This window comes from Orcinus orca, chromosome 5, assembly GCF_937001465.1.
Source record: "Orcinus orca chromosome 5, mOrcOrc1.1, whole genome shotgun sequence".
Taxonomy (NCBI): Eukaryota; Metazoa; Chordata; class Mammalia; order Artiodactyla; family Delphinidae; genus Orcinus; species Orcinus orca.
In genome coordinates this window covers 148,907,239-148,931,096 of record NC_064563.1, presented here as the reverse complement: position 1 = coordinate 148,931,096, position 23,858 = coordinate 148,907,239, and the positions used below count along the sequence as shown (strand labels likewise).

Sequence of the window (23,858 nt, the reverse complement as noted above, 5' to 3'; positions counted from 1 at the left end):
AGTATTTGGAGCTCTGGTTACTCGGAGAAAAATTAGACGGGAGGAAACACTGAAACACTAATGTTTTAACAGTGTTGCATTCTAATTCTCTGGCTGTCGAGATTGAAAGACGTCAGAAACCTCCTGTCTTTAAGTTGAAAAGAGTAACGGCATGTATTTTCATATTATTATTTGAGGTTTTACCGTGAATTTACCGATTCAGTAAAATGTTTTGAATTTTTGTTTTTAGACGGTCATGCTTTAAAGCTCCGTAACAAAGTAATTTATTTGTACCAACTTCTACCCCGCACTCAAAACCAAACCAAAACAAAACAACCACCAGTTGGCTCTCAGAAAATAAGAATACTTAGCCCTTTGCTTTACCTGACATGTGATTAAAAATTCTTTTCTTAGTCTTCCAGCACTACATAGCTGTGATGGTCTGAATTTTTGTCTTTCAGCGTATTGTGAAGATGAGGGGGGGGCTCCCTAGCTGAACAGATCGTTTGCGGAAGGGGACTACTTTTCTGCGCGTATTTATTACCTGCCAGTAATTGGATCAGAAGATGAATCCAGCTAATCCTTTCAGTGGGCAGCAGCCTAGTGCTTTTCCACCATCTTCCAGTGGTTCCATAGGGACGTTTCAAGCTAAGCCACCATTTCGGTTTGGTCAGCCCTCTCTTTTTGGACAAAACAATACATTATCCGGGAAGAGCCCAGGATTTTCACAGGTGTCCAGCTTTCCAGCATCTTCTGGACAAAGTCCTTCTTCTTCAGTGCAAACATTAGGATTCTCCCAAACCTCAAATGTTGGACTCTTTTCTGGACTTGAACACATTCCGCCCTTTGTAGCTACCTCTGGGTCTTCAAGTTCATCTGTGCCTGGAAACCCAGGATTTAGTTTTAAATCACCCAACCTTGGAGCATTCCCAAGTACTTCTACTTTTGGACCAGAGACTGGAGAAATAGCAAGCTCTGGTTTTGGGAAAACAGAATTTAGCTTTAAACCTCTGGAGAATTCAATGTTCAGACCAATATTGGGGGCTGAATCCGAGCCAGCGAAAACTCAGAACCAAATTACTTCCGGACTTTTTACATTTTCCCACCCAGTCAGTAGTGGACATGGGGGACTGGCCCCATTTTGTTTTTCTCAGGTGACGAGTAGTTCAGCCACCAATTCAAATTTTACCTTTTCAAAACCAGGTAATAATAATTCATCATCATCTGCCTTTACTTCTGCTTTGTCAAGTCAAACTGTGGAGGAAGAGAAGAGAGGCCCAAAAGCACTATTTGGAAGTTCTAATAGTGGCTTTACTAGCTTCCCCATATCTTCTTCAGGGTCCTTGGGTGAACCCTTCCCAGTTAGCAAAACAGGTGTCAGACAAGGATGCGAAGAAGCTGTTTCCCAAATGGAGCCACTTCCCAGCCTCATGAAAGGACTGAAAAGGAAGGAGGACCAGGACCGGTCCCCCAGGAGGCACGGTCATGATGCAGCAGAAGATTTGGACCCTCTGCTGAGGGGCGATCATCCTCCAGATAAACGACCTGTCCGCTTGAATCGACCCCGGGGAGGCACTTTGTTCGGTCGGACAATACAGGATGTCTTCAAAAGCAATAAAGAAGTAGGTCGTCTGGGCAACAAGGAATCTAAAAAGGAAACTGGCTGTGCCGAGTCTGGGGAAAATGACCACTTGGCCGTCCCAGGAGGCAGTCAGTCTGTCCTGGCACCTTCCCGGCTTCCAGGTGTGAATAAAGAGGAAGAAACTGAAAGTAGAGATAAAAAAGAAGGTGTGTTCTAAAAATGTACAAAGTACGGTAAATTCTGCTGGCAAGTTCTTGGTAAATTTCCCTGGATGTTAGTTTGAATTTCGTAGTAAACCCCCTGTAAACATTAGGGATCCTAACATACCATAGGATCTCAGAGCAGGTCTTACATCCATGAAAATTTCCTTTGCTCTTACCTGGTTGATGCCTCCTATTGTTTGAAAACATTGCATCTGATACATTTCTGTCCCCGTTCTCTGATCCCCTAGATTCTCTAAGAGGAACTCCTGGCCGTCAGAGTAAAAGAAGTGAGAGCACAGACGGTCTTGGGGGCTTGTCTCCTGCTGAAGTCACAGCGATCCAGTGCAAGAACATCCCTGACTATCTCAATGACAGAACCACTCTGGAGAACCACTTTGGCAAAATTGCTAAAGTGCAGCGCATCTATACCAGGCGCAGCAAAAAGCTTGCAGTGGTGTATTTTTTTGATCATGTGAGTACTCCGACAAAGTTAAAGTGAACTTTGTCACTTTAAAACCTGTTTTTTAAAATCTATCAGTTATTTGCTTGCTAGAATTTAGAAAAGTACTTTAATGTCTTAACTTAGAGAGATTGGAATAGCATTATCTATTTCATAAGTTAGAGTCATTTGTGAGAAGCTTGCAGTCCCCACTGAGTGCGGTGTTCAGAAATGCTGGGCGAATGATTCCCGCGAGGTCACGTGGGAGTGTCCCTGTAACCACATAGCACTTTTTCAGGCTTGAGTTTTCTTGTTTTGTTTTTGATTTTGTTTTATGTGGTTATAGTACATGATCACTGTAAACGTTCAGAGCAATGCAGAAAAGGTAAAATCTTCTTGTAATCCCATCCTCCAGGGAGAACTGCTGTTAATCGCTTATATACCTTGACTTTAAATTTGTGTATGTGCACATACGCGCATAACACATTGGTTGTAGGGCGCACACTTACATGAGCTGCTCACGCTATGTAGCTTTATATATCTTGTTATTTTTTCTGAATATTCTTGTGGGGAAAAATTATGTTCTATAAAAATTTACAAAGCATGTTTTCATACTTTTTTAAATGATAGAAGTATTACCTGTCAACATAGGGAGAAAACCCAGAAAGTCCTGTGGCAGGGGGCACAAAATCACCCATAGTTCTATCCTCTAAGATATCAACTATGAAGATCATGGTAGACGTCTTTGTAAATATGTAGTCACGTTGTTTTTACGCACATGGGGTCACAACCACATACACCGTTTGGTAAGCTCTTCACGTGGTAATCTTTAGTAGCTTCTGAAATCCATGAACAGTGTAAATGAGAATGGGGTTGTTAAGTGCTACATGGCATTCTATCCTGTTTACCTACTTGGCTAACTTTCTGTTTGTGGACATTTTTGTGCATATGTTTCTGAATATATCCTTTGTTTAAATTCCTGAGAGTGGAAGTTCTGTGCCAAAAAAGTGTGCAGTTTTAGGGGGGTTGCCATTTATTCCCTTCTGTTGATTTTTTTTTTCAATTTAGCAGCATTAATTATGTTCACAATGTTATACAGCCATTACATTGTCTAGTTCCAGAACTTTTTCATCCTCTGAAACAGAAACTCTGTAACCATTAAGCAGTAACTCCCCATTCCTTCCTTCTCCCAGCCCCTGGTGACCTCTCGTCTACTTTCTAGCTCCGTGAATTTGCCTGTTCTAGATACTTCGGATAAGTGGGATCCTGCAATATTTGTCCTCTTGTGTCTGGCTTATTTCACTTAGCATAATGTCTTCAAGGTTCATTCATGTGGTTGTATTTCATTCTTTTATTCCATTGTATGGGTGTTACCACATTTTGTTTATCTATTCATCTGTCCACGGACGTGGGTTGTTTCCATCTTTTGTGTATTGCGAATAATGCCTCCATGAATATGGTGTGCAAATATCTCTTCAAGACCCTGCTTTCAATTCTGTTGGGTATATACTTAGGAGTGGAATTGCTGGGTCGTACAGCAATCCTCATTTTTTTAAAGTTATTTTCTAGCTATTGCAATGTGCTTTTTCTTCCAGCTGAACCCTAAAAAAATACGTAAAAAATAAAATATATAAATACATTGTCATTGTAAGCAGTTCATTGATAATGGAAAGTTGGGGTCCTTCATCACCCCCATCTCTCCCGTTAGAGCAAGCACCAGTAATCTAGCGTGGTGAGTGTTTTCCTAAACATTTTCATAGGTACATCTATAGGTATACTAACATATAGTTGGTTTTGTGTATGTATATTTTATGATAAATTGCACCCCGTGGGTGTCATTCTGCAGCTTCCTTTTGGGTTTAAGTGACTTGGCAGTCTTTCTGTTCCCGTATAGTAAGTCAGCTGGTGAGACTCATCTCACCAAATGCCAGTAAGGCCAAGTTTATGGGTTCTATCATGGTAAAGTGATTAATTTCGAAAAGGAGAAGGGCAAATACATGCTTGTGAGACAGGCAAGGTAGGTGAGGGCTGTGGCTGCCGGGGCTGAAGGCAGATGGTGTGGTCAGAACATGTGGCTGGCAGAGGTGTAGCTCCGCTGCACAGAATTCTGCTAATTGCATTTGAGAGCTTCATTTCCTTTGGCCTCCTGATGTCCTCGTACTTTGTGTTGTGGACTGTTTTCCAGGCATCTGCAGCCCTGGCTAGGAAGAAGGGGAAAGGTTTGCATAAGGATATGGCCATCTTCTGGCACAAGAAAAAAACAAGTGAGTTTTCAGTTGATCTTTGCACAGTCTCTGCTGCTTTGTGTGCAAGGCCTTCGAGCTTTGAGTGGGGTGGGGGTGGGGTGGGGCTGCCTTGTAATATTTCCTTGGGATCCTTTGTAACATCCTGTCACAATTACAATATTACTTTTTCAAGAAAAAGTAAAGTCCAGTGTCGAGTGACTTGTGATATCATAAACTCTGTTCTGACTCTTGTGTCCTCAGGTCCCAACAAGAAACCCTTTTCCCTCAAGGAGAAGCAGCCAGGTGACGGTGAAGCTGGCCCGGGCACCGAGGACACACCCTTTCAGCACTCCCCTCTTGGCAAGCCCGTGGCCAGGGCTGCAGCCGGCAGCCTGAATAAAAGGTGCGGCTGGTCCTTCCGAATGCCTGTTTTACAGGGCAAGTGGGTTCTGTGACTTCTACTGTCACTAAACAGGAGGGATTTCATAGCCATCATGACAACGTGAAAGGGAAGCGGGTGATATGCTGACACCTAAGGAGGGGCTGAAGGGTGGGAAGATGGCCTGCAGAAGGGGAAGAGGGAGGCGGCCCTGAAAAGGCCCGGGCGCCTCACCTCCCTCAGTCCCACAGCCCAGGCAGTTGCTGTCGTCAGCCCGTCTGACGTATACGTGTATAGGTAATCACTTTTCCCCTTAAAACGTCTAATTGGCTGTAAACCACGTGTTCCTAATAATCGCTTCTAGCAATTGTTGTAACTGTGCAGCCGTGTGCAGCTCTCAGGCCAGGTCTGGCACTCGGTGTGCACTTCAGAGACCTCCCCGTGTGTGTGGAATCTCTGTTCCCGAAGGCTCCTCCCTCCCTCCCTCCCCTTGGCTCCTGGCCTCAGACTCCCGTGTGACCTCACCTTCCTTTCACATCAGGCCTGCTTCTGTTCAATCCTTCACATATTTTGGTCAATGCATAGTTTTCCTCACGTTTTGCAGTCACCAGTTTAGTTGCGGATTTGCTTTTGTTTTTTCCTTTCCTTACATCTTCTTTGACATTCAAGTTCATGGAATGTTGAAAGCCAGCTAGAACATGGGGAAGCTGACAGAGAATGCCCGGTTCTTTTTAGTACATCCTTCTACTGAAGGGGAGCTGTGTATGAAAACGTGTAGGCATGGTATTTTCTCATGGCGTTAAAACGTTCTTTTATTCCACTGTTAGTTTCATTTCTTTGAGATAGAAGTCGACAGATAATTCATTTCAACTGTTTAAATGGGCGCATCTCACTTTTGAAGAACACGAATTATGCGCAGTATGGGTAATGCCTTCACGTCATCGCCAGTGTCGTCAAGGCGGCCTCTCTTCAGCGCTGGCCTTCCCAGCTGTAGAGGAGTGCAGGGTATCTTGGAGGATAAGGGAAGTGTTCGGATGTGGAAATGACCCGAATGCCTGATGGACACACAGCTCTTAGCATGTCATCTTCCTTGTAGCTCTCCAGTGAAGAAGCCGAGTCTTCTGAAGCCCCCTCAGTTTGAGGGAGACCCGTCTGACGAGGGCTCCGAGGGCTCCGAGGGTCTTGGGCTGTGTGTGTCGTCTCTCAGTGCCCTGATAGGTACTGTGGCTGAGACATCCGAGGAGAAGTACCGCCTGCTTGACCAGAGGGACAGAGTCATGCGGCAAGGTACGGGCTGCGACTCGGCTGAGGCGGTCTTCTCGGGAGCCACGAGGGAAGGGGTGACTTCCGTCTGTGGGCTCCACTGCCGTTGAGTCTGCACGTATGATCTCTGTTGCTTTCTAGTCTCCTGAGGCCGTGAATGTAGACATGGAGATAGTGCAGATGTGTTTGTAATGTAATTTTGTTTTCGGAAGAAAGGCAACAAACCATTGATCCACGCTAGATTAAATAATTTAAAAGGGCAGTTTTTAGATATTGAGAAAGCACACATTAAAAAAATAAAAACTTCCTATTTAACAGAAATCACCACAAATAAAACTACACAAATAAAAGATGTCAATCCAGGGGAAAAATCTGTAGCTCATCACAGACAAAGGGCTGATTTCCCAGGTACAGAAAGTCCTGTAGAGTCAGTATGAAAAAGACCAAATCCAGTAGAAAGATGAGTAAGGTCTGAGAGGTTCAGAAAAGGAAGTGTCAAGAGCTCTTGGGACTTCCCTGGTGGTCCAGTGGTTAGGACTCGCTGCTTTCACTGCTGAGGGCCTGGGTTCAGTCCCTGGTCGGGGAACTAAGATCCCGCAAGCTGCTCGGTGTGGCCGAAAAAAAGAAAGAGTTGGCTCTTAAACATGGAAAATAGAAATGGGAAGATGCAGATGCCCTTGGCCCGTCACACAGCATCGAGTGATTGAGAGATGCAAACCACACCCGCTAGGGCGGCATCTCCCCATCGGGCCCCAGCGCTGCATCCTTGGGCAGGCTGCTCCCGGGGAGACAAGTTGGCAGTGTCTTCAGGCTTGGGGACACTCACGCCTTTGACCCAGAATTCCACTTCCAGGAGTGCGTCCCACAAACTACCCCACCACGTGTGTACGATTCACTCACAAGGTTGTGATGACAGAGATTGGAAACTGTCCATACAGTGGGATTCTAAATAGCCTGAAAGAAGACTGGGGTTTCTTTATGGAAAAATGATCAGTATTTATTGTGAAGTGGAAAAAGCAAGGCGTGGGAAATGTCTACCAGTTGTGTACAGAGAAGGGGGAAGTGTGTGTGTGTCCGTATATACGTAAGCATACTTGCCTATGTGTGTGTAAAAGTCGTGGAGGTGAGAAAGGATCGCTCACGCTGATGGTCAGGATGGGAGCAAGGCAGGGGGGCGTCCCATCTTGGACATCATTGCACCTTTGGAACGTTGAACCACGCAAATGTATTTAAAACCTACTCAAAAAGCAAGTGTCCTACTAACACTAAGCAGTATGTGCAGTGACCCAAAATAAAACAGCGCATGTACCCTTCTTTGCAAACATTTTTCAAAAGTAAGTTTAACCTGTAGGATTTTCCTCTCTGGAGAAGCTGTAATGGAATAATCACAGTGTCTCCTTAACACAGTAATAAAACCTGCCATCATACATTATGTCATTAACATGTGATTTTTGTATTGCAAAAAAAAAAAATTATTACTAGATATTGGACTTTTTAAAAATAAAAATAAGAGGGCTTCCCTGGTGGCGCAGTGGTTGAGAGTCCGCCTGCCGATGCAGGGGACACGGGTTCGTGCCCTGGTCCGGGAAGATCCCACATGCCGCGGAGCGGCTGGGCCCGTGAGCCATGGCCGCTGAGCCTGTGCATCCGGAGCCTGTGCTCCGCAATGGGAGAGGCCACAACAGTGAGAGGCCCGCGTACAGCAAAATAAATAAATAAATATAATAAAAATAAGATGTGAATGTTTTAAATTTTAGGTTGTTGCATTCCATTTCATTTAAAAGATACTTTTGTTAACTATTTAATTCTGTGGGTCATCATAGTGGTTTATTTAGGTCAGGACCCAGCTAACTTCCATTATGTGATTCTTGTTATACTAAAAACATGATGAAATACTGAGAGTTTTAGAATACTGGCAAATTTTGAATATTTTCATTTAACAAATTGATCCTTTTAACAAAAATACTGCAGCATGATTGTGTGTCATTGAGGTCATTATAAGAGCCATAAACACCCACGTGTGTGCCCACAAACCCCCCCCCCTCCCCCCGCCCCCAAGAGTGCCCTGAAGGTCTGCGATTGTTGGAGACCCATCTGGAGAGGGGAGAAACCCTGGAGGGTCTTCATGGGCCTTGATGGCCTGTCACCTGGTGTGGTAGGCTGTGCTTTCCTTTCTCTAAGGCCCAGTGTTTTTAAAATTTCTTTCTTTTCCTTTGTGGTTTGATGTTTATTTTTATTTCTCCTTTTATCATTATGAAAGTGCACTTCTCTGACTTTCTAGTAACTGTGTGGTGCATTCTTACTTTTTACTTGGTGCCTTCAGCTCGGGTGAAAAGGACCGACTTGGACAAAGCGAGGACTTTTGTTGGGACGTGCCCGGATATGTGTCCCGAGAAGGAGCGATACATGCGGGAGACCCGGAGCCAGCTTAGTGTGTTTGAAGTGGTCCCAGGCACTGACCAGGTAGAGCGCCACGCCCCCGGGGTGCTCGCCAGGCTGCTGGCCGTACTGGAGGGGCGTGTGCAGGGGAGGGAAGGCTGCACTGGTCCTTTCTGTCCAAATTTGGTCTGGTGTTTACTTTTCTAGAGGGCAGTGGGGATGTGCTATGAACAGTCGTGTTCCATTGTCTGCATTGTGAGGTGTGTAGGAAGCAGTCTTGCATAAGGTGACTGGACCATATGGTTCCCTAAACAAATAGACACAGATTTGTTTCATAAATTAAAAAAAAATTTTCCCATTTTTTCTTTTCACAGTTTTATTCCTGTCCTTTTTTATGCTTATATTTTGTGCTTTTGAGATGATGCTCTAGGTATGATTTTGTATGAATCTTTTTCACTTAACATTTTATAGGAGCATTTTCTTTTGTTATGGTAAAGTCTTAATAAGCATTCAAAACTTTGAATGTAGGCATATTATTTGATTATGTAGCTCTGTCCAAACTCCCCATTTTGCAATCATTAGGCTGTTTCTGATTTTTCAGCATTATTAAGAATTCTGTTGGGCATACTGTGTGTAATGCCTCTAAGGTATTCAGCTTCCTTCCTTCTGATGGATCCTGCGCATGAAGTGCTGTATCAGATGTGTGACCTTTCTTAAGGTTCCTGAATATGTGTCAGTGCACGTTCCCAATTGTTTCCCCAGAAATCTGCACCATTTTAGATTCTTTTGCTGTTAATTTTGCTTGCGGGCTTCTGCTCCTTTCCTGGCCGGTGGTTTCACACAGCTGCCTCCGCCTGACTCAGGGTCCCCAGCTAGGCAGCAGCTGTCAAGGCAAAGGCCCAGCGCTCCTGCCCCAGGAGACGGTGATGACAGCTCACAGCCGGTGCCCAGGGCATGGGCTTCTGGGCGTCTCTGCTCCACCCTCAGCCGCACCTCTTCAGCCTCTTCTTGCAGGTGGAAGATGCAGCTCCAGACTCTCGAGGGCCTTCCCCAGGCCCTGCTGCTCCCCTGCCTCACCTCGCCCTCCGCACTGCCGGCTCCATTTCTGGTCCGTGTAGACTTAATCTGGTGCTTGAGCGTGGCTGAGATCTTTTAGAATCTTTAACGTCCTTTACCTGTCACACCTCTGTGCTTGGAGCCAAGCAGGTGTGTCTTCACTAAAATTCCTCTGTGTGTTGATGTGATAGCCTCTTATCTTCACTTCTTGTCATGTTTGCCAAAAACAAGTTTCTCTATTTTGTCATTGAATTTTAATTGTTACCTTCAAAGAGAAATTTTACGTTTTAAAATTGTATTCTGTAGTATTGACCTTATTTAAGCGTGTGTGTGTGATTTTCCCCGTTTTCGGGCACAGCAGCTGGGAGGCCGGCCTAGCACCTGCCACCCAGCTGCTCGTCTCTATTCCCTGCCCTCAGGTGGACCACGCGGCAGCCGTGAAGGAGTACAGCCGCTCCTCAGCAGACCAGGAGGAGCCCCTGCCGCATGAGCTGCGTCCCTCGGCGGTGCTTAGCAGGACCATGGACTACCTGGTGACCCAGATCATGGACCAGAAGGAGGGCAGCCTGCGGGACTGGTACGACTTCGTGTGGAACCGCACGCGGGGCATACGGAAGGTATCAGCCACTTGTGAAGTCCAGAGTGAAAGTGAGAGTTCTTGTCATTTTACTCAGTTACATTTCATCCGTGACAAAAAATACTGTTACTTAAAATCATTACAAAGTCCTGTTAAAATGTACTTCATGGGCTTTGTTTCAAATTGAAATCTGAGAAATTCAGGTAATAAGCATGCTTTTTCTAATAGTTGATTCTTATGTATGGGAATATGTTAATGAGATCTATGTGTATACGAGAAACGTGTATGTAAGGTGTGTGCGTGTGTGCATACAGCGCGTGTGCATGTGTAATCTTGCGCCTCACCCGTGTCCAGGACATCACTCAGCAGCACCTGTGTGACCCAGTGACGGTGTCTCTGATTGAGAAGTGCACCCGGTTTCACATCCACTGTGCTCACTTCATGTGTGAGGAGCCCATGTCCTCCTTTGATGCCAAGATCAACAATGAGAACATGACCAAGTGCCTTCAGAGTCTGAAGGAGATGTACCAAGACCTGAGAAACAAGGGCGTGTTCTGTGCCAGTGAAGCGGAGTTCCAGGGCTACAACGTTCTGCTCAATCTCAACAAGGGGGACATCCTAAGGTGAACTTCCCAGTTCAGAAGCCAGCCTAAGCCATAGGGAAAGGCAGAGCTTAACCAGGAAGAGAGCACTTAGGATTAGTGGTGCTGGGAGCACTGAGTTTTCTCTGGTGTCGAACGCTGGGACGTTAGTGAGAAAGCTGGGCTTGGCTGTGCAGTCCCTGGAGCTGAGCCACTGGGAGCAGAAGGCTGGGGATGCCTGCTGGCACCAGTGCATCCAGAGTGGGCCCCAGGTCCTTTCTGAGGACAGGTTCTCCTTGTCAGTGGGAGAGCACGAGGAAGGAATCTGCTGTATGAGCAGAAAAGGCGAGTGAACTAGGACAGGAAAGCTCAGGGTCCCCTATCAGAGCTGCCAGCGTGTTGCCTCGTGTACGTGTGCACACAGACCTCGTCAAACGTCTAAGTCACAGGGCTTCCCTGGTGGCGCAGTGGTTGAGAGTCCGCCTGCCGATGCAGGGGACGCAGGTTCGTGCCCTGGTCTGGGAAGATCCCACATGCCGCGGAGCGGCTGGGCCCGTGAGCCATGGCCGCTGAGCCTGCGCGTCCGGAGCCTGTGCTCCGCAACGGGAGAGGCCACAACAGTGAGAGGCCCGCATACTGCAAAAAAAAGAAAAAAAAAAGGTCTAAGTCACAGGAGAGGAAAAAGTCGTGTGAAACAAATGCTAAGGGTGGGATATTAAGAATGAATCTTAAACCTTGGCCTGATCTATCTGGAGACATTTATATGAGAAATATGTTAGAGTCCACTAGCCTTCCGTTCCTGTCACTGGTAAACTGGGTCCCCAGTTTCCCTTCTTTATGCTGAAACTCTGTCAGCTTGCAGAATGTGTATGTGTGTGACTGATTTTAAATTAAGCCTTGGAGATAAACTAGGGAAAATGGCTGTGTAGTGTTTTCGTATATGATAGGCATTTGTCCCCTACCTTGAGTAATTCTTGAATAATTAATAATTGTTTTTTTTCGGCCACACTGCACAGCTTGTGGGATCTTAGTTCCCCAACCAGGGATGGAACCTGGGCCCTCAGCAGAGAGAGCGCGGACTCCTAACCACTGGACCATCAGGGAAGTCCCCAAATCCGTTTATTTACAATCAAAACAAAGTTAAACTTTCTTAGGCGTCATCTTCAAACACACAGCTGGCAGTCAGTTGGCATTAAAGTGACTCTTTGATAATCAATTCTTAAATTATTGCTTCAATTTGTTTACTTTACTATTCATCATCTTTTTAAAATTAATTAATTTATTTTTGGCTGCGTTGGGTCTTTGTTGCTGCGCGCAGGCTTCCTCTAGTTGCGGCGAGTGGGGGCTACTCTCCGTTGCGGTGCGCAGGCTTCTCACTGCGGTGGCTCCTCTTGTTGTGGAGCACGGGCTCTAGGTGCGCGGGCTTCAGTAGTTGTGGCTCACGGGCTCTAGAGCACAGGCTCAATAGTTGTAGCGCATGGGCTTAGTTGCTCCGCGGCATGTGGGATCTTCCTGGACCAGGGCTTGAACCCGTGTCTCCTGCGTTGGCAGGTGGATTCTTGGCACTGCGCCACCAGGGAAGTCCCTCATCATCTTTTTAAAGAAAATCTTTGTTACCAATCCAGCCTGAGTGGTGGCTTTGACATTGGTAAACCATGAACATATTGGCACATGTGACCATATCAAGACCTTCTTTTTCAGTATAGTTGAAATCTGTTTTATTGTCAGATCTATTTTCATGGAAATTTTGTCTAATTAAAGGTCAAATTCTAACCCCTTTCGTCTCCTTTAATTAACAGAGAAGTGCAGCAGTTCCATCCTGCCGTTAGAAACTCCTCTGAGGTGAAATTCGCTGTTCAGGCTTTTGCTGCGTTGAACAGTAACAATTTTGTGCGATTTTTCAAACTGGTCCAGTCAGCTTCTTATCTGAATGCTTGTCTTCTGCATTGTTACTTTAATCAGGTGAGTACTGACACTGTACTTGCAGAATTGACAGAAAGCTGGTTGCTACTTGTGACATTTGAGAGCTTCTTTATGACAGGAGCATCTCAGCGGGTCCTGGGCTAAGTCTCGTGCAGCAGCCTCTGAGGGGATACTGCTGTTACCTGTTTATGGGGTTGGCACAGTTGATCACCGATGGAAAGGCTGTGCAGTGGGAAATACTCTTCTTCTGGTTCAGATGAGAGAAATCTCTTCAGAATGATAACTTGCGTTCAGAACTATCATCTTCCATGGAAACAAGCCAAAAAGCAAACTGCATGCACAAACCCCTGACCTAGAACTTACTAGTGTTATCTGTCTTCATTTTTGGAGTGAGCTTGATGTTGCTAAATTCATTTCAGTAAATATCTAAAGTGCCTGCTCTTTGTTGCACTGGGGTTACAAAGACGGGGCAAGACCAGTCTCTTACCTCAGGATTTGCATAGAGTGTGAACTCCTGGTCTCAGATTTCCAGAGTCAGGTCTTCGCCTTCTGAAGCACTCAGGGACTATAATAGAGCAGCCTGCACACCCACCTCACACTGCAGCCCCTGTGCTGTCCCGTAGCTGCGGGCGGGCGGGGTGGTGGTGGGGAATGCCGGGAGAATTCCGCCTGGAGTCGTTGCTGGGAGCCCCTGGCAGCCGCCGGGTGGGGAGGAGGTTGCCTGGGAGATCTCGGGAACCTGCCTGGCTGGTTTTGTGACTCCAGGTCATTTTTCTTCTTTGGTCACAAGTCCTCCGGTAAACAGTGACTAAACCCACCATCACATCCCAGGCAAAGTCTTCTGCAAGTTTGCTCATTGTCAGATCCGACAGTTTCCAAGAGAACTGAAACTCTGGAACAAATGAAAAGATTTCTAACGACATGCTGCTTGGGGAACTCTGTGCAGTTGATAAATACCAGTGATAGTCGACCATTTGTACCCATTTTAATAATTTTAAACTCAACAGAAATCTAAGTGTTTTTCTTTAGAAAGACAAAGCGTTTCACTAACAGTGGCCCACAGTGGCCTATTGTCTCCTGGACCTCATCTCCTCTCCTGTCTTCCCTGGCTCCACCCCCAGCCCCCCAGCCCCCAGCACGCGCCTGCCTCAGGGCCTTTGTGCTGGCTGTTATCCGAGCTGGCAGAGCTCCCCTCCACCAGGGCCGGGCTGGGCTCCCCTTCTAGGCAGAGCGCGCCCTGCCCTCCTCCACAGTTCTTCTTTCTGTTGCACTGTCACTGTTAAACACACTGTGCATTTTGTATGTTCGTTTTGTTCAGTGTTGGTGTCTCCTGCCACGTCAGCTACGTGAGGACAGGGGTCTTGTCTGCCCACTGTTGGACACTCAGCATGGACGTGCATGCCAGCCTTGAAGTAACACTGTAGATCTGGGTTGAGTTGGTTGAAGCCCACTGAAGAGGAGAGGCAGGGCCACCGGGGTCTGTGCCTTCATGGTTCCCTCTGTCCCCATGTTTAAAATGCTCAGTGTGATGCTGTGAAGCAACTTTCTCTCTGACTTTTACTCAGTTTCATGTCACACGCTTTCCATGGCATTCCATCATCTCTGCAGTAATTTTCAGCAGCTGTACGGCTTTCTGTTGAGTGGCGGATGCACAGTGTACTCTCCCTGCCCTGCTGGTGGGTGGTTGGTTTTCTAGTTTTTCTTATAAGTAAAGCCTTCGTGGCCCAGCCTTTTCCGTATGTGAAACTGTTTGCTTTGCATCATTTCTGGGCATTCTGCTGAGCAGACGGCCCGATGAGCGCTAAGCTTGGGACCCGGGGTGCTTTCCAGAGGGACTGAGCCGTCTGCGGTCACGGAGCGCCTGACCCTCTGCGACTCAGTGACTTGGCTTCTCTCAGATCCGCAAGGACGCGCTCCGAGCGCTCAACGTGGCGTACACCGCGAGCACTCAGCGCTCCACCACCTTTCCCCTGGACGGCGTGGTGCGCATGCTGCTCTTCAGAGACGGAGAGGACGCCACAGGCTTCCTCAGCTGCCACGGCCTCACTGTCTCCGACGGGTAAGCACCGAGGCCCGAACCGCCGGGCCGCTCTCCTTCTCTCCCTGTTAACCCTGGGGAGGCTGGGAAGTGCCAGCTGCGCGCCAGGCCCTGGCGAAGGCACGTTCCGCTGCCTGGGCTGCAGGGGAGCAGGCGAGGCTCAGGACCGCGGGGGATGTCCCCAGGCCACACGCTGTTCCTCAGCAGGTTAGGGTTCAGACTCTTCCTGACTTTTCCCAAGTTACTCAAGAAGCTGATGGTCGAGGTTGGGGCCTTCCTTGTTCTGTCCCTGAGGATGGCCTCTCTGGCCAGGCCAGGGCCTCTCCTCTGCTGCAGTCAGAGTTTTGAGAACGTGGTAGGACTTGTGGACCCTCTCCCAGAAAATGGCTCCATAATCTGTAGCCTGTCGTGTCCGGATCCGGGGTTTCCCTGAACCCATCCTCCTCTGACTCCTCAGCCCTGGCCCCGTCTGCTGCCTGCAGACCTGCCCTCACGGGATGAGCCGGGAGCGTGTAGGGGAGCGTTGCTGCACCCAGGGCTGCTAACAGTGAGGCCAGGTAGCTCCCGAGTCAGAAGGAAACGCTGGCAGTGGTGGATGCCGTGGGCTGGGCCTTGGGCGCGGCCTTTGATGCCTCCCCTCAGTTCCACATGGCCGTCTGGCGACGCAGTGACTGCAGGGCACTGAGGAGGTGAAGGGTGGCCTCTCGCCTGTGTAACGCCTCTCCATGGGTTCTCTGTGATCTGGGTAGCTGTGTCGAGCTGAACCGGTCCTCGTTCCTGGAACCAGAGGGTTTATCCAAGGCCAGGAAGTCGGTGTTTATTACCAGGAAGCTGACGGTGTCCGTTGGGGAGATCGTGAATGGAGGGCCATTACCCCCTGTTCCCCGTCACACCCCCGTGTGCAGCTTCAACTCCCAGAACAAGTACGTCGGGGACAGCCTGGCTGCGGAGTTGCCCACGGGCACTCAGAGACCCGGCTTGGACGTGGCGGGTGAGTGAGGCTGCGCTCTCAGGAGGGCACCAGCTGCGCTCCCCTCTAGGAGGCCTCATCCTGGGGCCCGGCGACATCAGCTCGGTGCTGCCTGAACGGCTCCCTGGCGCCACAGTGCTTTGTTCCCACGGGTGAAGCGCACACGGCCCCCCGGCTCGTGGCCCAGGAGGGGCCCTGTGGCGGTCAGCTTGGGGAGGGTGGCCAGTCCTTAGGGTCACTGTGGGTGGCCAGGGCTTGTCCTCGGTGCCCACGTTTGCCTGTTCCTTCCAGGTGTAGGGAGAGGAGAGGAGTGCAGTACGGAGGGGGACGAGACCCTCCCGGCTCTCCTCCTGCAGCCCCTGCCCACCCCTGTGCCAGCTTCTCCTCCACAACTCCCGGCACTGCCCTTGAGCATGGCACCCAGCCTCTTCCAGCCCCCCGTGCAGCCCCCCGTGCAGCCCCCCGTGCAGCTGGAGCTCCTTCCCCCAAAGTCTGCGCCTGTGTACTCGGACGAGGTAAGGAACCTTCCTGTCAGGGCTCTGAGGGCCCGTCGTGGGCAAACATCCAGCTGCCTCTGCTGTCCAGTCTGACCACTGTCTGTGTCCCTGGGGTGTCCCTGGGGTCAGCATGCCTCTGACAGGTGGCCCCGGGGCTGAGCAGGGCCTACCCACCACACAGGTCGTGTGACTTGATCTCGCCACCCTGTTGCTTGGGCAGGCACTGGGCACCACCCCACTGGGGGATCAAGGAGGCCTGAGGTGGGGAATGAGGCAGGGCCACAGAAGCCGGACACGTGTGACGTTGGGGTGCGGCACTGTGGCCGTCTGAATGGCCATCGTTGAGCAGGCAGCAGGCTTGTCCTGGCACGTCCAGAAGGCTCCTCTCTGGTTATTAGCAGGAACCCTTTCCAGGAGCGCACAGCCGAGCCCCGTGTAAGGGTCATTAGATGCCTCCAAACAGCTTCCGGTGATGAGGTCTTGGAGGGATTTCTGAGCTGGGCGGATGGTCCATGATGTCTCTGTGGTTCCGGGAAGACCTTCAGTACCTTAGGCTGTGGAGGCGATGGCTTGGTGGTGCGCTGGGGCTGGATCAGGGCGGCGTCCCCAGCCAGTGATCGTGGCCCCGTCTGCCCTCTCCTTAGGACCTGGCGCAGGTGGTGGATGAGCTCATCCGGGAGGTTCTTCAGAGGGACTGCGAGGAAGTTGGCGCCGCCGGGGCAGCCTTCGCAGCCACAGCCCTGGGGTAAGTGCGGTGCCTCTCGTGCTCTGAGGCCGTATGTGCTCCCGCCAGACGCTTCCTCTCAGAAAGCTGCTCTCAGTCTTCGACAAGAGATCACAGCCACCCCTTTGCACAGGCTTCAGTGTCGGTCCTGCTCGCTGGTGGGTATAGTCCCTCACGCTCCTGACCTGCGTTTGTCGTTTGCAGGTAGTTTCTATGTGTGTATGACTTTTGAGTAGCATTAGGTTTATTAAAGTTGTAAATTAGAAACCTGTTTTTCTTTCAACTTTAAATGTGATCAAAAATCTAGTAATAAAAAAAATCTAGTAATAATTAGTTCATTCTCTGTTAAAAAATAAAAACACTCACTTTCCTTGATCTTGGATTAAGTCACAGTTTATAAATTTGACAGATTAAATTCCCTTAAACATTTTATACCATTTGCATTTAACACCATGATGAAATTTCCTTAGACATTTCAAACTACACTTACAAATTTTATAAAGCTGATTTTGTGGAACACTTTAAGCAACTAGTCTTTTTTTTTTTTTTTTTTTTTGCGGTACGCGGGCCTCTCACCGTTGTGGCCTCTTCCGTTGCGGAGCACAGGCTCCAGACGCACAGGCTCAGCGGCCATGGCTCACGGGCCCAGCCGCTCCGCGGCATGTGGGATCTTCCCGGTCCGGGGCACAAACCTGTGTCCCCTGCATCAGCAGGCGGACTCTCAACCACTGCGCCACCAGGGAAGCCCAGCATCTAGTCTTGATAAATTTAATAATCAAAATCTTTCTAGACACTTAAGCAACTTTTGGAGTTAATAGTTAATTAAAATCTGCCAAGTTTAGTAAGTCAGACTTTCTTAAGGATTTCAAACTTGTAAAAATTCTAGTACATATAAAGTGACACAATTATACGAAATGGTATTATCAATACTTAAAAACCGAAGGCACATTTTGGCCAACCAGATATTTCCTTGTATAAATGTAGTTTACACAAAAGGGTCAGTCTTGTTCATAGGTTTGTTCAGTTTTTTATATACTAGAATTAGATACATACTTTCTGTTTGATGGAGCTAAAAGTAAGATTTCCATGGGTTTGTTTTTTTTATTGTGGTAAAATATAACAAAATTTACCATTTTAACCATTTTTAAGCTCACAATTCAATGGCATTAAGTATATTTACAATGTCGTGTATTCATTACCATTGTCTACTTCCAGATCTATTTCTGAACAATACTCCATTAAATATATGCACACACATACACATGTATATATGCCACATTTTATTTATTCACCCGTGCTTAATAAGGTGTTTCCACCTTTTGGCTATTGTGAATGATGCTGCTGTGAACACTGGGGACAAATAACTGTTTGAGTCCCTTTCAGTTCTTACGGGTATATGTTTAGGTGTGGAATTACTAGATCATATGATATATTTTTACATTTTTGAGAAATCAGCAAACTGTTCTCCACAACAGCAGCACCATTTTTGCATCCCCACCAGCAGTGCACAAGGGGTCCAGTTGCTCTACATTCTCGCCAACACTTGCTGTCCTTCTTTTTTTTTTTTTAAATAATAACCATTATAATGTGTGAAGTGGTAACTCACTGTGGTTTTGATTTGCATTTCTCTAATGACTAATGATGTTGAGCATCTTTTCATGTAATTATTGGTCACTTGTGTATCTTCTTTACAGAAATGTCTATGTAAGTCCTTTTCCCATTCTTTTTTTTTTTTTTTACATCTTTATTGGAGTATAATTGCTTTACAATGGTGTGTTAGTTTCTGCTTTATAAGAAAGTGAATCAGTTATACATATACATATGTTCCCATATCTCTTCCCTCTTGCGTCTTCCTCCCTCCCACCCTCCCTGTCCCACCCCTCCAGGCGGTCACAAAGCACCGAGCTGATCCCCCTGTGCTATGCGGCTGCTTCCCACTAGCTATCTACCTTACATTTGGTAGTGTATATATGTCCACTCCTCTCTCTCGCTTTGTCACAGCTTACCCTTCCCCCTCCCCATATCCTCCACTCCATTCTCTAGTAGGTCTGTGTCTTTATTCCTGTCTTACCCCTAGGTTCTTCATGACATTTTTTTTTTCTTAAATACCATATATATGTGTTAGCATACGGTATTTGTCTTTCTCTTTCTGACTTACTTCACTGTATATGACAGACTCTAGGTCTATCCACCTCATTATAAATAGCTCAATTTCATTTCTTTTTATGGCTGAGTAATATTCCATTGTATATCTGTGCCACATCTTCTTTATCCATTCATCCGATGATGGACACTTAGGTTGTTTCCATCTCCGGGCTATTGTAAATAGAGCTACAATGAACATTTTGGTACATGACTCTTTTTGAATTATGGCTTTCTCAGGGTATATGCCCAGTAGTGGATTGCTGGGGTGTATGGTAGTTCTATTTTTAGTTTTTTAAGGAACCTCCATACTGTTCTCCACAGTGGCTGTATCAATTTACATTCCCACCAGCAGTGCAAGAGTGTTCCCTTTTCTCCACACCCTCTCCAGCATTTATTGTTTCTAGATTTTTTGATGATGGCCATTCTGACCGGTGTGAGATGATATCTCATTGTAGTTTTGATTTGCATTTCTCTAATGATTAATGATGTTGAGCATCCTTTCATGTGTTTGTTGGCACTCTGTATATCTTCTTTGGAGAAATGTCTATTTAGGTCTTCTGCCCATTTTTGGATTGGGTTGTTTTTTTGTTATTGAGCTGCATGAGCTGCTTATAAATTTTGGAGATCAATCCTTTGTCAGTTGCTTCATTTGCCCTTTGCCCATTCTTGAATTTTTTTGTTGTTGAGTTGTAGGAGTTCTTTCATATTCTGGATACTAATCCTTTTTCAATATTTGATTTGCAAGTATTTTTTTCCCAATCTGTGGATTGTCTTTTCACTGTTTTGATAGTGTCCTTTGATGCACAAAAATTTAAAATTTTTATATAGTCCAATTTATCTATTTTTGTTGCTTGTGCTTTTGGTATCATATTCAAGAAATCACTGTCAAATCCAATAATGTGAAGATTTTCCCCTGTGTTTTCTTCTAAGCATTTTATAATTTCAGCTCTTAAATTTAGGTTTTTGATCCATTTTGATTTTGTTTTTATATATTGTGTAAGATAAGGATCCAACATTGTTCTTGGGTATCCAGTTTTCGCAGCACCAGTGTTGAAAAGGCTGTCCTTTTCCCTTCATATGGTCTTGCCGCCCTGTTCAAAATCAGTTGACCATATATGTGAGGGTTTCTTTCTGGGCGCTATATTCCATTGGTATATATGTCTGTGTTTTTTGGTTTGTTTGTTTTTGGGGGTACGTGGGCCTCTCACCGTTGTGGCCTCTCCCGTTGTGGAGCACAGGCTCCGGACGTGCAGGCTCAGCGGCCATGGCTCACGGGCCCAGCGCTCCGCGGCATGGGGGATCTTCCCAGACCAGGGCACAAACCCGTGTCCCCTGCATCGGCAGGTGGACTCTCAACCACTGCGCCACCAGGGAAGCCCTATATGTCTGTTTTTATGGTAGTACCATATTGTTTTGATTTGATTACTATAACTTGGTAGTAAGTTGTAAGTTTTGAAATCTCAAAGTGCGAGTCCTTCAGCTTTGTTTCAACTTTCTCTTTGAAGATTGTTTCCCTATTTGGAGACCCTTTAAATTTCATAAGAATTTTTGGATGGGTTTTTCTACTTCTGCAAAAGTTATTTTGGGATTTTGATGGTGATTCCAATGAATCTGTAGATTGCTTTGGGTAGTACTGGCATCTTAACAATATGAAGTCTTCCAGTCCATGAACTTGGATGTCTTTCCATTTGTTTATGTCTTCCTTAATTTCTTTCAGCAACATTTTATAATTTTTATTGTACAAGTCTTTTGTTTCTTTGGTTAAATTTGTTCCTAATTATATTATTCTTTTTGTCGCTATTGTAGATGGAATTGTTTCCTCAATTCCACTTTCAGAACGTTCATTGCTCGTGTATAGAAATGCCATTGATTTTGGGGTGTTGATCCTTATATTCCAACCTTGTTGAACTTTTTTTAATTGTAATAGCTTTTGAGTGGATCCCTTAGGATTTTCTACATACAGGATCCTGTCATCTGTGAATACACGTAGTTTTCTTCTTCCTTTCCAGTTTGGATGTTTTTATTTTTCTTGTCTAATTGCTCTGGCTATAACTTTCAATACGGTGTTGAATAGAAATGGCAGATAGGGCACTCTTGTCTTGTTACTGATCTTAGAGGAAAAGCTTTCTATCTTTCACGACTGAATATGATGTTAGCTGTGGGTGTTTCATATATGGTCTTTATCATTTTGAGAAAGTTCCCTTCTCTTCCTAATTTATTGAGTGTTTTTATCATGAAATGGTGTTGAATTTGTCAGATGCTCTCTCTGCATTAATTGAGATGATTTTGTGGGTTTTTTCCCCTTCAGTTTATTAATGTGGTTGTATTACGTTGATTTTCATTTGTTGCATTCCAGGAATAAATCTCTCTTGGTAGTGTGAGATTATACACTTGGTCGTGTATAATCCTTTCAGTATATTGCTTAATTTTGGTTTGCTAGTATTTTGTTAAGGATTTCTACCTCAATGTCCACAAGGGATATTGGTCACTAGTTCTCTTGTGGTGTTTTTGTCTGGCTTTGGCGTCAGGTCGGGGGAATGCTGGCCTCGTAGAGGTGTTAGGGGGTGTTCCTTGTGCCTCGGTTTTTCTGAAGAGTTTGAGAAGAGTTGGTGTTGGTTCTTCTTTAAGTGTTCGGTAGAATTTGCCAGTGAAGCCCTCTCATCCTGGATTTTTCTTTGCTGGAAGACGTTTTAAAATACTGAGTCAATCTCTTAACTAGTTCTAGGTTTATTTAGATTTTCTTTTTTTCCTGAGTCAGTTTTGATGGAGTGTGTGTTCCTAACCATGGGCTTTGTTTTTATGCTGGAAGGCAAATAGGTATTTTTTCCCTTGCTAGTATTAGAAGTCTAGTAATACGGTTTGTGTGGCTTTTATTATTTATTTAGAGCAATGTCCACTTTGCTCTGTCTAGTGTTTCCAATGCTGCTATGGAGGAGCTGTTAACAGCTGCAACCATGGGCATTTTGAGGCACATTGCAAGTGAAGAAGTGACTAAGGAAAGGGAGCGGAAAGAGGAAGAGAGGCGGCGGGCTGAAGAAGAGAGGTGAGGGTGTCTCATCCTTGCAGTGCCCGTGGGGGTGGAGTGTGTGGACAAGGGGAGAACCTGCCCTGGCCTACGATGCTCTCGCTTTTGCCCACTGCACTCGTATCAGATCCACGGCTCGCCCTGCGCCTTCGTATGCTATGGCCCAGGGAGCGGGCAGGTCCCACCTTGTAAGCAGCAGCCCCTCCCCAGCCAGAGGGGGTATGGGTGGTGGTCAGGGAACTGGAGTTGGCGTGGCTGTGTGGCCTGTCTGGTGGAACCGGAGGGGTCAGGCAGCACAACCAGATCCCCGCTCTCAAGGTCACAGAGTGTGACGCCTGTTACTTCTTGTGCTCCTTTTCCCTCAGGTTGAAACAAGAGAGAGAACTGGTGTTAACGCAGCTGAGCCAGGACCTAGCTGCAGAGCTGACAGAGCTCGTGGTGACAGAACGTGTGAGGGAAACCTGCTCCCAGGAGTTGAAGTAAGTGAAGCGCTGGCGCCTGCAGCGTGAGGCGGGTGGGCGGCTGGGAGGAGGGTTAGAGGCCCCGTGGCCAGGCTGGTCCAGCTCATGCTAGCTGGCTTTCATTTTGACAAGGAGCATATCTTCTGGTTAGCCAGGTACTGACAGGCTGTCCCTGTTCTTGTGTGCGTTGCTTCCAGGGAGGCCCTTACTTTCACTCTCATCCTCCTTGTTGACCCTGCCCTGGGCGTGGGGATGTGTCTTTAAGCAAAAGAATTCACTGGTGGTCTTCTCCACACCAGGTTACTCACCGTTAGTTTTTCTCAAGTAGAAGATCCTTTCCTTTGTTTCATATGTTAAAAGATTCCTTTGAGCTATTTCACTTAAGAACTTTATTAATTTCAGTGCCAAGCTTCAGGGAAGAAAGAGGTTCAGTTGTGCTGGGAAATCTGTCCTTGCGTTTAAGTTCCCCTGAGATAGGTCTGCAGCCTCTGGTGCAGATGGGGAATATAGCCAGGAGGCAGAGTATATTGTTTAATTAATATTTCTTTCCATTTCTATTAATTGGGAGTCTATTTCACTGTTTACTCTAAGCAAGAGACCTCACAAATGATGGGTATTTGTCTGTTCTTAATCCCAGGAAGGGGTATTAAGAGATATGTAGGGCTTCCCTGGTGGCGCAGTGGTTGAGAGTCCGCCTGCCGATGCAGGGGACATGGGTTCGTGCCCCGGTCTGGGAGGATCCCACATGCCGTGGAGCTGCTGGGCCCGTGAGCCATGGCCGCTGGGCCTGCGTGTCCGGAGCCTGTGCTCCGCAACGGGAGAGGCCACAACAGTGAGAGGCCCGCGTACCGCAAAAAAAAAAAAAAAAAAAAAAAGAGATATGTAAAACCTAGGACTCATTGACGTGCAGGGAAACTGCTGTTCTCTGCAGTTCCAGAAGACTTGGACTACAGCTCAGCCCAGGGCTGTCTCCATCACCACAGAGGACAGCTATCGGAAATGGGTCTTGCCTGTCTGGGCTTCTTTGACTTAATGGCTAAATATATTTGATAAAGGCCTCTGTGATCCCTTGGTTGATAGGATTTTGTTATAAAAAATCTCTTTCAGATTCTGGTTTATCTGAGGGCCACTGTCACATGACCTTAGGCTGTCAGCCTCTGTAGCCAGCTATCATATACTTGAGACATTTCTAATTGCAAACATCAGATGTTGTTGATGAGAAGATATTTCAGTTGTCTCAATGGTCATTTAAAAATTAAATTTCTAACTATAAGATACAGGGTTATCTCCTGACTATTTATAAGGGCCCTGTTGGATCTATAATCTTGTACCCTGTACCACTTTAGTTCTTTTTTCTCTAAATTTCCAGATGTCTGTGCATTATATAAAGTGAAATCTTCAAGCTTTCCTTG

At 46.6% G+C, this 23,858-nt stretch overlaps 1 protein-coding gene across 3 annotated transcripts in view; it reads left to right on the top strand.

Moving 5' to 3' along the window:
- The window catches only part of MCM3AP (minichromosome maintenance complex component 3 associated protein), a 43,654-nt gene that overhangs the window by 548 nt on the left and 19,248 nt on the right, over nucleotides 1-23,858 (top strand). For 2 of the 3 annotated variants that reach the window (XM_004264633.4, XM_033418529.2), the window contains exons 2-16: nucleotides 441-1,767; nucleotides 2,013-2,236; nucleotides 4,389-4,467; nucleotides 4,690-4,831; nucleotides 5,904-6,094; nucleotides 8,394-8,533; nucleotides 9,925-10,122; nucleotides 10,437-10,705; nucleotides 12,463-12,625; nucleotides 14,485-14,645; nucleotides 15,374-15,615; nucleotides 15,886-16,109; nucleotides 16,736-16,836; nucleotides 21,872-22,003; nucleotides 22,351-22,464. In XM_004264633.4, coding sequence (XP_004264681.1) covers nucleotides 546-1,767; nucleotides 2,013-2,236; nucleotides 4,389-4,467; nucleotides 4,690-4,831; nucleotides 5,904-6,094; nucleotides 8,394-8,533; nucleotides 9,925-10,122; nucleotides 10,437-10,705; nucleotides 12,463-12,625; nucleotides 14,485-14,645; nucleotides 15,374-15,615; nucleotides 15,886-16,109; nucleotides 16,736-16,836; nucleotides 21,872-22,003; nucleotides 22,351-22,464 — 3,602 coding nt within the window. In that variant the 5' untranslated portion in view covers nucleotides 441-545. The remainder of the gene's footprint in view (nucleotides 1-440; nucleotides 1,768-2,012; nucleotides 2,237-4,388; nucleotides 4,468-4,689; nucleotides 4,832-5,903; nucleotides 6,095-8,393; nucleotides 8,534-9,924; nucleotides 10,123-10,436; nucleotides 10,706-12,462; nucleotides 12,626-14,484; nucleotides 14,646-15,373; nucleotides 15,616-15,885; nucleotides 16,110-16,735; nucleotides 16,837-21,871; nucleotides 22,004-22,350; nucleotides 22,465-23,858) is intronic. The other variant, XM_033418528.2, reaches the window with a different exon arrangement.